Genomic DNA, 16,165 nt, shown 5'->3' with positions numbered 1-16,165 from the left:
TACCTTTCCTTCTGTTCTCAGGTACACGTGGTACGTGCCAATGACGTATACTTTCGAATCAGATTTAACTTTTGACGATCCTTTGAAACATTTTCAGTGGTTAAACAAAGAAGTAACAGGTTAGTTTTGAATTAATTATAACCAGCAATAGTTGATCGCCCTAGCTCTCCCCAACGAACTCCCTTTATGATGCGAAAGACTATTTAGATATATTTTGTGAAGTTTAACCAGTTGTCCAAACATACGGTCCCGCACTCGTCTATATTCAAGCGTTGTATCCATGGTAAGTCTGACCATCTTTGATCACGAAATGTTTTGATGCGTTGTTAAGTCCTATCTGGAACAGAATGTCAACATTTGTCAAGTCGAGAGTTTTTGCCAAATTCTGAAATGTTGACACTGCTTTTTCTTAACTTCTGAACTCAAACTGATAGCCAGGAGAGATCCTATTATTCATCGTCTTCATTAGTTTAGATTATCTCAGAGTCTGTATAAAGTTGTTGCGAGTCACACAAGATACGAAAAATGATCGCTTCTTCCAAGTATAGGAATATAGATCACAGTATTGTCTTTGTTTCGAGAGAGTGCCATCGATCATTGGTGATACGTATTATAGAATAATTATTGTAGGTCATGGCATTCAGAACAGAGTGAATGTGTGTACGCTAGTGTCGAGGATCACGAGTTGTGGTCTGAAGAATCCCTTCCATAAAAATTTTGAATATCATCAACTATTATTGATATCTCACAGGTGAGCTTGATCTATCGATGGCCTCGGCATCAGATTGGGTAGTGGTAAATCTCAACCAAGTCGGATTTTATCGCGTAAACTACGACGATGAAAACTGGAACCGTTTAGCGGAGCAGCTAAAAACGGATCACGATGTAAGTCATATCACTAGAAATTGCCTAGCTGCCATAACCAGTAGAAATTAGAATGTAGGCATACACACACAAGAGTTCAATCCCCCTTGCCCTTTCCGGTATTTCTGAATTCAGCCTTTAGTTAAAACATCCTTTTTGTTCATTTTAACTGCATTTTATTAACTCTATATGTAAAACGTGTTGAAGCGTCCGTAAACAGTCAGCGAGACAAATAATGTAAGATGGGGAGATTGCAGTTTAGAGTTCTGTTGAACCCCGAAGTTTGTGTGTTCGACTCTTAATCCTTAGTTGAATGCGTACTGATGTGTGCCGTATCGTATTGTGTGACTCCAACTCCATGGATTACGGCAACAGGTGTACAATAGAAGGTTAATCTCAAAATGCAGTTGCGGAGTACGAAATTTGCATTTTCAAATAGAAAGTGTCACGTCTCTCCTTGAACTACAAGAAGATGGAGGTGTGTAACAACTGGAAGCAATTGTGCAACAAAATTAATAATTGTTTATCGCACACTAACTATAAAATTTGATAATTTTTCACTATGTACGTTTTTTATTGAATTACAATTTCTTTTTCTACCCCCCAAACTACAATGAAAATCGCTCAGCAATTAGCTTGGAAAACTGCGTATGCACGGCACTGTTTTCATTTACATTTGAATTATAGTTCCGACCGAAATTACGAAGTTAGTTTGAAGGTCGACACGTACAGGCTGAGTTGACGAGTTGAATACTGCGTATCCCAACATGCTTTGGGGAGGTAGAACAAGAAACTGTATAGATGACATTAAGGATAAGCATAGTGAAAACCATAACAAGTTTCAACATCTGTCTCTTTAACAAGATATCCAACAAAAAGAATAATCATTTGGCGCATTGCTGCGTTCCTCATACAAAAAGCCAAACTGTCACGATAAAGCCCTCTAGCGACGCAGCGAACACAAGCGGAACCAAAGAAGCGTTTTGTATTTTGCACGCGTCGCCATAGAATAATCACTGTTCCATCTCTCATGGCAACATAGTTCCTTTTTTCCCATGTTACACAAGCAACAAAGAGAAGTCTTTACGCAGAGATCCAGCATTAGCTACGATGTAAATCTACGACAGAGACTTCTCAACATGGCGTTAATGAAAATTGCCATCTTTCTCCTTGTATACTGTTTAAAAACAGTATACGTCATTCTCAACTGCATTCCGATTGTGAGCACATTCATCAAGATTGCCGAAAGGATTGTCTTCTTTTACCTGTGGTCACTGCTTTTGGCGTGTCGCATTGTCAGAAGTGTCGGAAGTTTCTGCTTTGCCGCCGTGAGATGGTCCGTATTTCTCACGTGCCTGCTAATTTACATTCCTATTTGGATAACAAACCGACTACTGTTTGCATTGCTAAGCATGGGGCCTTGATATTCTGGTCGAATCAATGGGTGTGTATTATCTATGTTGAGACTCATGGTGCTCAAACTGCCTGTGATTGGTCCGATGTTTGCCTCTGCAGAGTGCAGGATTATGTATCTCCTGAACATTCCAATCAGCTCTGTCAGATCTATGCAAGACAAAGTGACAGCAGTCCAGACAGATGTAAATGCCATGTTAGACCAAGCTAATCGAACATCCTGCACCGAAATCATATTGGGATGTTTGTCAACTCAGAGATCACCAGTAGCTAGGCCTACTCTACTTTCCACAGGAAGAGAAGCATGACCGGCCGATGACGTTCAACTTCTCTCTGTCGAGTCGTCTAACCACACAAGCTATGTCCCGGTACCTTTCAAAAGGCCTTTATTGCTGTTACCATTTGGTAAAGAAGTTATTGATTTCACTGAAACAATTTTGGAACTTCCCTCCACTTGTATTACTCGCTGCGAAGACCTGCTTCGCACCTCTGTCGAAACTTTTCAAGTCTTCTACGGATTTCCTCAAGAAGACCTCCATTCAATCAAAGATTTGAAAGACAGGCTTGCCAAGGTGGAATCCTACAATGAAAAGCAACCTTGCCGATTCCGTCAACTGACAGATGAGGTTGCAAGTCAGTGTAACAACATATCGCAAGTACAGAGAGACTTGGCCTGTCGGTTGGCAAAACAGGACGAAGATCACCAACAGCATGTTGAGAAGCTTCGGCTGGAATATGGCGAAGTGCAACTGATAACCAAAAATGACATGTTGAAAATCCTAAGCAAGGTGGATGAAGCCGTTGAGAAAATCGAAATGGTAACGAAACGCCTTTCCGTTGACGAACAGCCAAACAGGGTAACACTTCCAAATCCCGAGGCAAGCAGTACTGCTGAGGTTCCGTTGCATGCACAACCACAGGCGAACGCCGAGAACCATCACCAGGCCTACTCCAGCTTTTCGTTCCCTGGACTGGCTTTTGCAAGGCGGTGGTTCTACAACAGAGGATAATATGTCACACAAACGAATTTGAGTTTGTCCTCTGCATCGAGGGACAGATGATTAATTACTGACTCTGAATTGCCTTGTGAAATTGCAGAATCGAGTGTGTCATCGACAAAAAACATTTCAGTTCTGCGATTCCTTCATCTCAATTTTTAAACAGTGTTTAACGATTAAAAAACATGTACAACTCGATGTAGTAGTTTTATGTATGTATATGTGTGCGTGTGTATTGTGTGCGTCTCTATATATATATATATATATATATATATATATATATATATATATATATATATATATATATTGTAAGCGTGTATATGTATATATCGTGTGTATATATATATATATATATATATATATATATATATATATAATAATATATATACACTGTATGTCAGTGTATCTGAATCCTCAATTCTTATGTCAGTTTTTGCAATGCCAAAATCTATACTATGTATGGAGGAAAGACAAAAATCGTACGTTTTTTTCTTTTTTTCATCTGGTTCAACTGTTTTGATTTCTGCAACAAACAAAAATATCATTACAGAATAACATATTTTTCTAGTCGCACGTCATCATATTTTCGTATAGGTATTCTTCAGCACCAGCTTTCAGATTGTAAAGTCTGACTGCGAATGGCGCCACCAACGATAACGATTAGAACTGGTGATTCTGTTTTCGGAGGAGCATCAACTGGTATCACATGTACCACAGTCACTCACCGTGTTAGTATTTATAACATACCATACGTGCAGCGTCTCCAAGGTCGTTTGTTATAAAGTATCTACATCTTTCAGGTCATTCCGGCACAAACTCGAACCGCCTTAATGGACGACTGTTTCAAGATTTCTCAGGCATTCTACACGGATACAGTTAATTGCCTTCGACTTAGCGAATACTTGGACCTGGAGACCGAGTACCCTACTTGGGAGTTAATGATTGATAATTTACCATTCCTATACAGGGCTTTAATGAGAACGGCTGAGTTCGGTCAGTTTGAGGTAGGTCTCATTGTGTTTACCACGATTTGAATGGACTTTTTTGCCACAAAAACATCCAATTTTAGAACAAAAACCACCTCGGAAAATATACAGGAATCGTCGTGTTGGGATATAACACGTATAAAGACTGGCAAATTTATTTCCACTATGTATACGCCAAAGTGCTGTAATTTGTCGTAAGATCAGAAATATGAACTGCGAATTGGATAGCCTAGTTATCCCACTTTCACTCAATTAAACTGTTTCTAATCAGTCTTTCTAATGTAATATTCAGATCAAACATAAGATGAGGAAACATAACATCTGCATGTTAGCCATTTATTTATTTATTTATTTATTTATTTATTTATTTATTTATTTATTTATTTATACTTTTCATGACAGTTCCCGTTTTCGCTGAGTAATTTTCTGTGGCGGTCAATATGAACGATAGGAAAATTCTCTGTATATTCGTCCGACTTCAACCCAGTATTTCCCCCTTTTACGCATATTTTTATTTCATCGACTCACACGATCAAGTCAAACGTACACAAACGTCCCTCATCTGACGACACCGTGTAATTTCATTTTCAGTTTTATTGGCGGCAACAAATCACACCTCTGTACGATAGTCTTGGATGGGACATGAGAGAGGGCGACACTTTAGAATAGTGAGTATACTTGCAAAGAGTCAATCGGAAAGTGACGTTATCCCAGAAACCTGAGGTGCGATACTGAAGATATTGTGCATGATTTGTCAATGCAATGACGTCATCTAAATTACAAGTTACTTATACACGTAGATCGCTTGCATTGTCTTTTTTTGGTCCACATCGTGATTGACCGATTGTTTGCAAACATTTCGATGCCTGAGTTCATGTCAACCGTCAACGTTTGATTCGTCGAAGATAGAACGAACATGGAATATAGACTAAAAAAGAAATGATGCTAATCGACTTATGATGAAGGTGCAATGTTACATCTTTACTGACGCTAAAACACTAACATCAACATACTTACCAAATATCCCGAGCATTTTTCATTTTTCGTCTGTGTACTCTCTCCTCTCAAGGCAGTTGATTTCTGAAATTTCAGAAATCTCTCAATCTCTTTGAAAAGTTATCATTGTTCTCGTTCCCAGCCGACTTCGTCAAGAAGCGATAAACACAGCATGTGGTTATGGCAATGAAGATTGTGTTAAACAAGCCAGCGATCTTTTCTCTGAGTGGATGGACACAGGAATAAACCCGTAAATTTAAAGTCTACTTCAATTTTATATTCAAGTTTTGGCAAATTCGGCAGTCAAAGACCTGGGACCATGAATTTTCTCTGTTAGATCAACGTATCAGCCATCCCGGTCTTCCTCCAAACAAATGTATACTGACGAATACTATTGGCACTACAGGGCTCGAAATTAGCGGTAGTCCCGCGTCCACAGACTACCAACTTTTCCCTGGGGCTACCAAAATCCATGAAATGGTAGCCCACACGGACTACCAAAGACCGGGACATAAAATTCAGTCAGTACTTGGCGTGCAATGTCCAATATCTGAACTGACGTACTTGAATGACAGGCACTTGAATTGATGGTCAATGAAAACGCATTTTCATTGCATTTTGATCATAATGTATCAATCACGGGCAATATGCCTCCTCCCTACAGAAAGCCCATGGTCTATTTTTAGCACTGCTACAATATGGCTAGTCTCGACGTACTGAGAAGGTCCGAGTCGTAGTCTTGTCATGACAAATATCAAAATTTTCATACAACTCTGAGAATGAAACAAGTTGAAAATAGATCACCAATCTTTTGAGTATCACTGTTGTCCATTATGCAAAAAAAAGATCGTTTCTGGTCAACGCGTGCTTATTTCAGAACCTGAGCGTCATGGCATTTTTTGGGTTACATACTTATCAGTACAGCTATCCTTGATATCCCTGTTTGCATGTCCGAAAATGCTAAACAGAAAACGGAAGTATTATGCAGCCAGTGATAAAAGACTGTCACAATAACTGTTGCATCAATAGTGCAAGACCAGCATTGTTAAGAAAAAAAGGGAAAAAAAAGAAAACCGCGTCGCCGCATCACTTTTGGTGAATGTCAAGGACCAGGGGGCTTATACCTGTTTCCTTTTGGTACTAGGTGTGTAAGTTTTCATATCAAATGACTAGAAAATTCCCCTCATGGGCAGAATCTTGAAAAATTGCTTTTGCTGTCTGGTTAACGAAAAAAATGTCCCTAAACTAAAATATGCATGGGCTACCAGCCATTGTCACTGGACTACCAACTTCAGAAAATGGTAGCCCAAGTGGACTACCAGGGGAAAAAGTTAATTTCGAGCCCTGCACTATGAAAACACGTATATATAGGACGTCGACCACTGAATATATATATATATATATATATATATATATATATATATATATATATATATATATATATATATATATTTATTACATGCCTGGTATATCGAACGTCGCGCGCTCCATAGGATTCAATGGTAACTCGCCGATGACGTCGCGGGCCGCATAGTCATCACTGGACTGAAAGTGAACCGGAACTATTTTCAACTTGAAAACTTTTCGACGTAAAAGTCTTGAAATTGCATGTTTTGCACAGAAAATCCGGTTTTTGGAAAATTTCGCATAAAAATATTGATAAACCGCATAACAGTAGTTTAAATATATCAATGCGCCATTCGATGATGAAAATCGTTCTATTTTTAACCGTTTTTAGTCTAAAATGAAAATAAAGCATTTGACTATAATTTGCCAATAAACGTAAATATTTTTGGTGCAAACTGAGTAAGAGAGGCATGTAATAAAAATATTATAGCCCAAACAAGGGACTATGTACCCTCGGGGCAGGAGACCATTTGCCCTCCTTACGTCGGGCAAATGGTCACCTACCCTCGGGCACATAGTCCCATGTTTGGGCTATAATAATATATATATATATATACACACAAAATGTATATAATGTGCCCCCCCTGTTATCTCCAATAATATATATATATATATATATATATATATATATATATATATATATATATATATATATATATATATATATATATTATATATATATATATATATATATATATATATACATACACGCCATACCCGGAGTCACGACGCTATTATGTTGAAGTAAAATTGAATTTATCGTAGTTGTTATACCTATCTGTTCTCTATGTTAATTCCTTTGTTTTCACCAGGACTCCATCAGAGGTAAAATCGACTGTGTACTGCACGGCTATCAAACATGGCGGTACGGAAGAGTGGATATTTGCTCATGAGGAAAGTTTGACGAATATAGCAGAAAGGTCAAACCTCAGATCGGCCCTTGGCTGTTCAAAAGATGCATGGCAGCTGGAAAGGTGATTAAAATTACATCCCTTTTTAACCTGAAAGATTCGTGCATCGCCAGCGTCGCCGGTGTTTCCAACGGGACTTTATAACGTCACATTCATGGCATTTTACGGGCTGCGATCGGTTACTGCAAAGACAAACAGTGTCCTACATTTCATGCATACATTTTGATTGACGGTGCACAACTTATGTGTGAAAAGAAACATTTTGTACGCTAAGGAGAACCTTCATTTTATATTGTGTTTCAGTCATACTTTCAGCCATTCCTCTAACCATTTATCAATTTACGAAAGACAAAATCCAAATACGATTCCATACGAATGAGGTAGATACGAGTACACCCGACGACATGCCCTTGGATTCAAAGTCTACGGACCATTAAGACAAACCTGCACAGTTTTATTTTCTTTTGCCTGGTATGATTATGTCTAGCTTAATAAACAACCACTTTTCAATCAATCGATATTCTATGCCTTGCGTTGAAAGGAAGTTATATTTTTCGGGGTTCATGTCTGCAGTCTGAAAATTTTGGTGAGACATTTAACATAATCGCATGTCACCGTATTACGTTCGACTCTGAGCCGTTACCTTGCAGAAACATTACTGGCGATAGGGGGAACCAAGTCACGGATTAAAGTCGACCGTCTAATTGATCGATAGGGCGTGAATTAATTACAGATAACGGCTGCTATGGTGACGTGCACACTAAAATTTATGAAAGTCCGACCAAATTATGCTTGCAGTTTACCTAACAGTCCTGTACAAATTTGACGTTTGGAACACACGTCAACCGTCATACAAATCCTTATATATCAAGTTTATCTTTATCACTGTGACGAAATAATCCTACGCATGCATTTTTGTCATGGTAAAGTAGATCACCGAACAGATGGTAATGAAATGCATTAACTTACTGCGGTAACAATTAAACGATGAAAGCAACACGGAGTACGTTTCTATCGTAAGGTTTTTTATTCTCATTAATTTCAGGTACATTGAAGAATACTTCACCGATAGCCAAGAAGTGTATGGAGTCATCAACAGTGTCAGGGAAAAGTCTGCTACTGGTTTTGCAGTGGCATGGCATTACGTCATGAATAATTTTGAGAAGTTACGGTCAAGGTGAGTATATGTCATTTCACGATTCATCATTAGATTGCGTACATGATAAGTGTAGTATTTGCCCGAACGTATCAAAGACCATTGAGGTCTTGGAGCCTGCTGATGTGCAGCATGCTCGGAAGGTTATATCTGATTGGTCGATTGTCACTATTCACAGCAACTTAGGGAGTTTATTTGTATTATTCAATTATAACTGTATGATTCAGCCACCCAATTGGATAACAGCTTTCGAGATGCTGATTTTCATGGTATTACAAAAGTACAGAGATTTCGGTCAAACTGCCATGTATTTAACGAGCACCAGTGGATCAAATGCCGATATTTGCGAGATTGTGCGTCAATGTTTTGATGTCAGACAGTGTGCTTCATGTGCCTTTTCGTCTTCTCATTATCAGTATTGGCGAAGAGTCTGCATACTCTGTCGTGTGGGACTTTTATCCCTGGATGAACACAGATTATGATTTACAACAGGTGAGCCTATAGCGTGCGTTAAGACTGTACCGTCCTGCCGTGCGGACTTTGCAAAAAAAGACTGGAAAGTGCAAAATGGGGTCCTAGCTAAGTCATCTAAGCTATAGACATCTCTCATGGAAAATTGAGATGGTTCCTCGCAAATAACCTTCCATATTCCCTAATTAATACGCAATAGGTATTCACAGCGATTACTATACATGTCTTTTGATGATCTCTCAGTTGGTCGTAAATGGAGAAAAAATTCAAACAATGTGTAGTTAACTAAAAGTTAGACTCATCTCAGTGAAAGTAATTTGGAAAATCAAAGTGAAAAAAAACTGACTCTATGCAAGGCACAAGCGATGTATGTTATCTGACGCTCATAGCTCCTGTACAGCATGGAGAATGTGTCGCTCCTACCTGCACACGTAAAGGGCCGTGACTACATGTGTTTGATCCTCGGATAGTCCAATTCATTCACTAAAACAAGTCTGCATTACAAATGATTCTTTCAGTTACTTTCGTTTGGGGCACAGCGTGAAGACATGCCGAGTGCTTCTGCCAGCGGTTTTCATAATTGCAAGCTAGAAGTCGAGACCAACATCGCCTGGATGTCAAGAAACAGAGATAGTGTTCGTGGGTGGCTTGACGAAGTCACATCACAACAGACTTCTACAAACCACGGCGGAAGATGGAGGAACCGAAATTAGAAATACTATACCGTCTGTATCCAACTCTGATTCTGTTTTGTGACGGATATGTTTTTCATCTAAAATCATCGGAAATGTTCTAATAATCTCGAAAGGGTACTTTTATAAGATCTTCGCAAATTTCATGCCTTCAGATTTTATTTTCAATACAGTAAAAAGGACGCATAACTTCGTTGCGATATGACCCTATACTCATACTGTAACATTAATTGTATACTCTGGGCCATTATCTCCCACAACATAATACAAAATTCACGACTTGTCAAGCCAACTTTATTTACAGATGATATTCATCAAGAAATGCGCATATTTAATTCGTATTCCGATTTTAAACTTCTCACTAGTCGGATGGGGCATTTAAATGTCAGACGTGTCGTCATTGATTGGTCAAAACACAAAACAAGCACCTTGATGATGGAGCGATCGATGACACAAGGTTTCTAACGCGGAAGACGTTCCCAAGAAAGCATACTGATTAAAATATGTACGTATTACAGTGACGTATCGGCCGTCTTACCAATCAGGACACACCTTTATGATATATTCAGCAATAGTATGTGATCTGTGATCTAGTGAAAGATTCAGGTCATAGTCCCGCACTTTCAGTGTGATAAGTTATACGCCGAAGTTTCATACATTGGCAAACCATTAATATTGTTACAATAACAATAACAGTCTGCGCCGAGGGACTTATAAGAGACACAGCAGGGACCATTTTGACTGTGTGTGCTTCCAGTATCCGCTTTCTTGTCCCGTGATGATCGCGAATTTTCTTATGTGTTAGTGTAACCCAATAAAATGGCAAAATTCGATTGATTTACGTACATTTCGATCACTCAAAAATGTGTAGGGTGGGCTTTTTTGCAATAGAGTAGGTCAGATTAAGTTGGTTTGACATTACAGACACATACATACATACATACATACATACATACATACATACATACATACATACATACATACATACATACATACATACATACATACATACATACATATAGTTTCTATTTTACTCGACCCTTGCTCACCTTTTCAAATTTTGGGACAAAATTGCTGTCTTTTCCAATAATTTCACTTATTTCTGTTCGATGTGAGAAATTTCACGCTGTTCTGCTTACTGAACGTTGAATATAGTCCATCATAAAACCTCTACTCACACCTTGTGTATATACAGAACACGCGTGTAAAGATGCTGGGCAGGTGACATTGTCTTTTGTATGCATCGCACGTGTCATCAACAGACAGTTACTGTCACTTTCATGTTGCAAGTACTCTATATCTGTTAGAGAATTCGGTGTACGTTTAATTACATTCCCTCTATCCAGAGGGACTGTGGTTAATCTCAAGCAGCTGCTGCAATTATGACCTTTATACGATCTGTTTGGGCTTTTTTCGATCCTTTGTTTGGACGCCATGTTATGCACAAAGTTTGGGACATTTGATGTGAATGACAATTGACTGTATAAACTTAAACATGGACAGTAAATATATTTGTAAACAATTGTCCACGTGTCTTGATTCTTGTCATCGACACGATTACATTTCGAATGCATGCATTTAAATAGTGGACTCGTATCAGTTTTATTACATGAGTTGTGGTGAATGAGAAGTGTAATTTTGTACGTCAGCAACAAAGTGTCAGAATAATAATTCCGTTCTCTCTTACTACGATGGTCTTTCTACTGTTTCCAAAGTATTACTATGAGCCCGGACTATGAGTCGCTGATTCACTGAAACATAGACAGTGGAGCGTTCTCCAACTTGTCCGTGATACAAACGGAAATACGTACAGGTGTTCCAGTAACGTTATTGGCTGTTTGATCGATCAAGTTTCAATTTTTAGGATATATTCAGCAATAGTCTGGTGACGAACCTGACAAACGGCCGGGCGTCCTTTTCCCCGAAGAAATATTTTTCCGTCATTAATGGTAAATAAAGTCAAATCTACAAAACCGTGAAAATACTAAGTGAACCAATAAAAGGAAAAGATATTATGGTATAGCCAGTGGCCATCCCTTTTTCTTTTCTATAAGGAAAGTAAAATTTATTCACAAATAATTAGTTTGATAGTAGGTGTGTCTACGTCGTGTCTACATAACTGTAAATATTAAGCATAACGAACGAAAAATGTACAAAAGATTTTCGAAAAACAAAGTGAAAATAACATGTCAATTGTCCAGTTTAACTGTCAAAATGAGTTCAAGGCGCACCCTTTACCACAAGACCCGAAAATTTATCTATAAATCAACTTTGTTTATCATCTAATAAATATTCAAAGCGGACGTCCTTTTCTTTAAAAACGACAAATTTATTCCCAAAAGATGGCAAATAAAACAAATCTACATAACTGTGAATGTGTCGAGCGAACGAACAAAATTACAAGGCAACTTGTCTAAAACAATGTCATTGAACTAGAAAGAAGAAAAATGAAAATACAAATCATATCATCTCATGATTGTGTTCAGGATGCATCCACTTATTCCAGTTTTACAAGGCTTGAAAACATGATTAATGTTTTCAAGTGTGACTTGTTTTGGTATTAGCATTAAGATCATCCGGATGAAACCAATCACCGTTGCCAGCCATTATTCCAGTTCCGACAATGATTCCTTCAGTTGGACAGTTTTCAATGCAAGGAACCATAATTCTCGGTTCACCAATTATTCCTTGATAGAAACCATCTATATTCTCTTGTTTCACTTCTTTTTTCACCATTTCGAATGCCTAGTTTCCCGTTGCCAAGCTTTAAACTTAAACTTCACTCATGCCTAGTTTCCCGTTGCCAAGCTTTAAACTTGAACTTCACTCATGCCTAGCTTTCCGTTGCCAAGCTTTAAACTTAAACTTGACTCATGCCTAGTTTCCCGTTGCCAAGCTTTAAACTTAAACTTCACTCATGCCTAGTTTCCCGTTGCCAAGCTTTAAACTTGAACTTCACTCTTCTTTTCTTTTCGGACGAAACTTGACTATTTCCAAAGTTGGAATCTTAGCCACATTTTCATCCAGATAAACCAATTTTGCCATCGATGCTTCTTCGCTGGCGGACTTCCTTGTTTTGTTTTTGTTTTTGAAAAAGATAAATTTATTTCCACATAGTCACAAATAAAACAAATCTACATAACTGTGAATGCATTAAAATTACAATGCGTCTTGTCTGAAGACAAAAAACCCCAAATAATTAGCTGTTTAATTACAAAGATCATCGTATGAATGCATTCAGGATGCATTTTTCTCCTTCAAGTCTTACAAGGCTTGAAAACTTTGTGATAAAATCCTCAGTTTTGTTCATCATCTTATAAGTGAAATACAATGTATTCATCCATGAGGAGAGATAATATTTCAATTGCATGACATAGGATTGAAGGGAAACTTTAATCCCATCAAGAGTAACCGAATTTCGAATATTCCAAACTGTATATTTTACAAAGGAAGTAATACAGTAAAGAATGTCGATGTTGCATTATTATCATTTTCGATTCCTGCAATTGCTAATATTTGATATTGATATTATTATCAACGTTGTGTTTTCTGACAAAGAAAGAAATACATTTCTGCCAGAGATTTCTTTAACATATTTACACTCAAATAAGATGTGTTCCTGTGTTTCTTCTTGGCCACAAATATGACATTTCCCATCACTTAAATTGAAAGCTTTGGCCAAGCTTCCTGTAACTAGGCCTCGATGGAAAATCTTCCAATTTAAATCATTTACTGAATTGCTGACAATTCCTGTTGAATTAAGACGGTTGAATAAAGTAGCTTTGTAGCTGTCAGTGAGACTTAGATTCTCAGCCCATTTTGACCAGTCTGACATTTGACTGCATACCATTCTTGTAAACTAATTTCCAATAAAGTAACTTGGTTTTGACATCACTTTTTGTCAGACCATAATTCTCTAAGTCTAAAATATCATAGTTTTCTTCATTTTGGATGTTTGAAGAGATGATTTGTTTCCAGGAATCTGGAATAGCATTGAGGAGTGTTTCATACTCCGTCTTGATTTCCTCTTGCACATGTCTAATTGTACCTCCTCTAATTTTTGCAATTATTTCCCATGGTTGAAGCCAGTCATTTCTGTCATCATTCCAGATGTCCTTAAGCCTTAAAATTCCACTCTTTGACCATTTTTCATAAAAGAGGACACTTCCTTCATTCTTAATATTGTCATTATACCACAGAACTTCTCTAAGAAGATTCTGTTTTGATGTTGGTAGATTCACTCTTGTAAGTCTAAGTGACTTCCAGGTATTTAACATATCCCCATACACCATTGGGGTTCGTTTGTTGTTGACTTTGAAATTGAGATGGAGGTAGTGATAATCACTATTCAGTTTATTGTCATAATTCGCTATGAAATATTTTGATAAGCTGGCCCATTTAGGGTTCCCTTTATCTGGATTTTTCTCAAATAATTTCATAAGCCACTTTAATTGGAGTGCATTAATTTTTTCTTCAATGTCGACAACTTTTTTGCCACAGTCATCATATCTTTGAATGAAAATGCCCCTTTTATAACTTCTCGTTTGCCTCTCCAAATAAAATTCCATAATTTACTATTTGCTTCATTAATAATTTCCTTAGGTACGTGATCAAATAATGCCAGGTACCATAATTTTGATGCAGCCAGCATATTAGCTACTATTGCCCTGCCTTTAAAAGACAGATTTCTAGTATTCCAGTAGCAATTCGTAAATTTTTCCATCACTGTTTTCCAGTTTTCTCTAGATGTGTTACTGTTTCCAAACCCAACTCCCAAGATCTGTAAAACCTTGTTTAAAAATCGATCCCTTCCACTGAATCAGTGCGGTTTTTAAAACTCCCAGCCCATAAACCTTTGGATTTCTTTTTGTTCAGCTTTGCGCCTGTTGCTTTTTCATATTTGTTGAACATTTTCAACGACTGAGTAATGCTTTTCAAATTTCTCAGGTAAAGAGTCGTATCATCTGCAAAACTCTTAATCTTTTCCTCTTGTTTGTCTGGTAGTATGAATCCTGATATGCTGTCATCTTTACGAATATTTTCAGCTAGCACTTCTGCTGCCATAATATACAGTAATGGTGATAAGGGGCACCCTTGTCTCACACCCTTATGAAGATGAATATTGCGAGAAAGAAAGCCATGACACTTAATTTTGCAAGTAGTGTTATTATGAAGAATTTTTATCCACTTGATAAAGTCAGTGCCAAAGTTGAATTTGTCAAGGACTTGAAAAGGAATCTTTGACAAATTCTCTGACTTCCTTGTTGCTCTCGTTCGCCAATCTATGACGCCCTCTAGTGTTGATACGCTGGTCAGGAGCGTCGATTTTTTTTCCCCCGAGTACCTTTCACCGGTTCGCGACTTTATTTCGGTTGCAGTAAACCGACATTCAGGTGAGTCGTATATCATCTTGTTAAACAGTAAAAGGAACAACTTTTGCTCAATGTAACATTTAGAGTGAATACTGTTGTGAACACATGGTCAAGCCAAGAAAAGGGGCAATGTATCACCAAAATTTCAAACTAAGCTTGGGAAAGATTTACGACAAGTCTACAAAGCGAAGTTTTTCGAACACTTAATTCCTGCTGTATAAGATCAAAGAAACAAGCCATGATGTGTGAAAATCAGCCGGGTGTTGATTTTAATATCAGAAAAAAAAAAACGCTTCACAGTAGCTTCACACATGAAGTGTTCCTCTCTGAGCTTTTGTTGTAAAATGAATGAGGACACACCAGTGTCAGTTTATGCCCATGTTGTCTTTTCAAATACCAAAGTAAAGTGACCTGATACTATTTACAAAGGTAAGAGGTCTTCCTCCAGGGTATAGCTGTGACTGGAAACGACCTGACTTGACCAGTGTGTACTGATGCAAGACGCATAACTGCCCTTCATTGTTTTTTCCTTCCATTGGAATGGCAATAATGAGTGTGTGTGTGTGTGTGTGTGTGTGTGTGTGTTGGGGGGGGGGGGGCACTTCACTGGTGAAAATGCAGTTGTTATTGATGAGAAAGATAGCCAGTACATGTCTAAAACTATTTTGACATTTGGGTTTCTCCATCAGCTCTTCCGAGTAATTCTGCAGTTTTGCATAATTTTTCCCTTCCATTTGTTAAAATCAAACAAAACACTTGAGACATACATGCATGAGGTCATTTACTAAATTCTGACAGCAATCTGAGTTAGTTGATACCTAATGGTGTGAAAAGTACAAATAACACAAAAGCAATATTGTTTTTTTTATTTCCTTTTAATACAGTACATACTCCAGCAT

At 37.8% G+C, this 16,165-nt stretch overlaps 1 protein-coding gene across 2 annotated transcripts in view; it reads left to right on the top strand.

Annotated features, from left to right (window-relative positions):
* The window catches only part of LOC139134644 (aminopeptidase N-like), a 38,253-nt gene extending 26,837 nt beyond the window's left edge, over positions 1-11,416 (top strand). For both annotated transcript variants that reach the window (XM_070701598.1, XM_070701597.1), the window contains exons 10-18: positions 22-119; positions 752-885; positions 4,076-4,279; positions 4,853-4,929; positions 5,400-5,507; positions 7,477-7,638; positions 8,621-8,752; positions 9,148-9,223; positions 9,721-11,416. In XM_070701598.1, the coding sequence (XP_070557699.1) occupies positions 22-119; positions 752-885; positions 4,076-4,279; positions 4,853-4,929; positions 5,400-5,507; positions 7,477-7,638; positions 8,621-8,752; positions 9,148-9,223; positions 9,721-9,915 (1,186 nt within the window). In that variant the 3' untranslated portion in view covers positions 9,916-11,416. The remainder of the gene's footprint in view (positions 1-21; positions 120-751; positions 886-4,075; positions 4,280-4,852; positions 4,930-5,399; positions 5,508-7,476; positions 7,639-8,620; positions 8,753-9,147; positions 9,224-9,720) is intronic.
* The last annotated feature ends 4,749 nt before the right edge of the window (positions 11,417-16,165 follow it).

This window comes from Ptychodera flava, chromosome 6 (genome assembly GCF_041260155.1).
Source record: "Ptychodera flava strain L36383 chromosome 6, AS_Pfla_20210202, whole genome shotgun sequence".
Classification (NCBI taxonomy): domain Eukaryota; kingdom Metazoa; phylum Hemichordata; class Enteropneusta; family Ptychoderidae; genus Ptychodera; species Ptychodera flava.
Note: the sequence above shows the minus strand (reverse complement) of the source record. Positions and strands in the feature narration are given on the sequence as shown.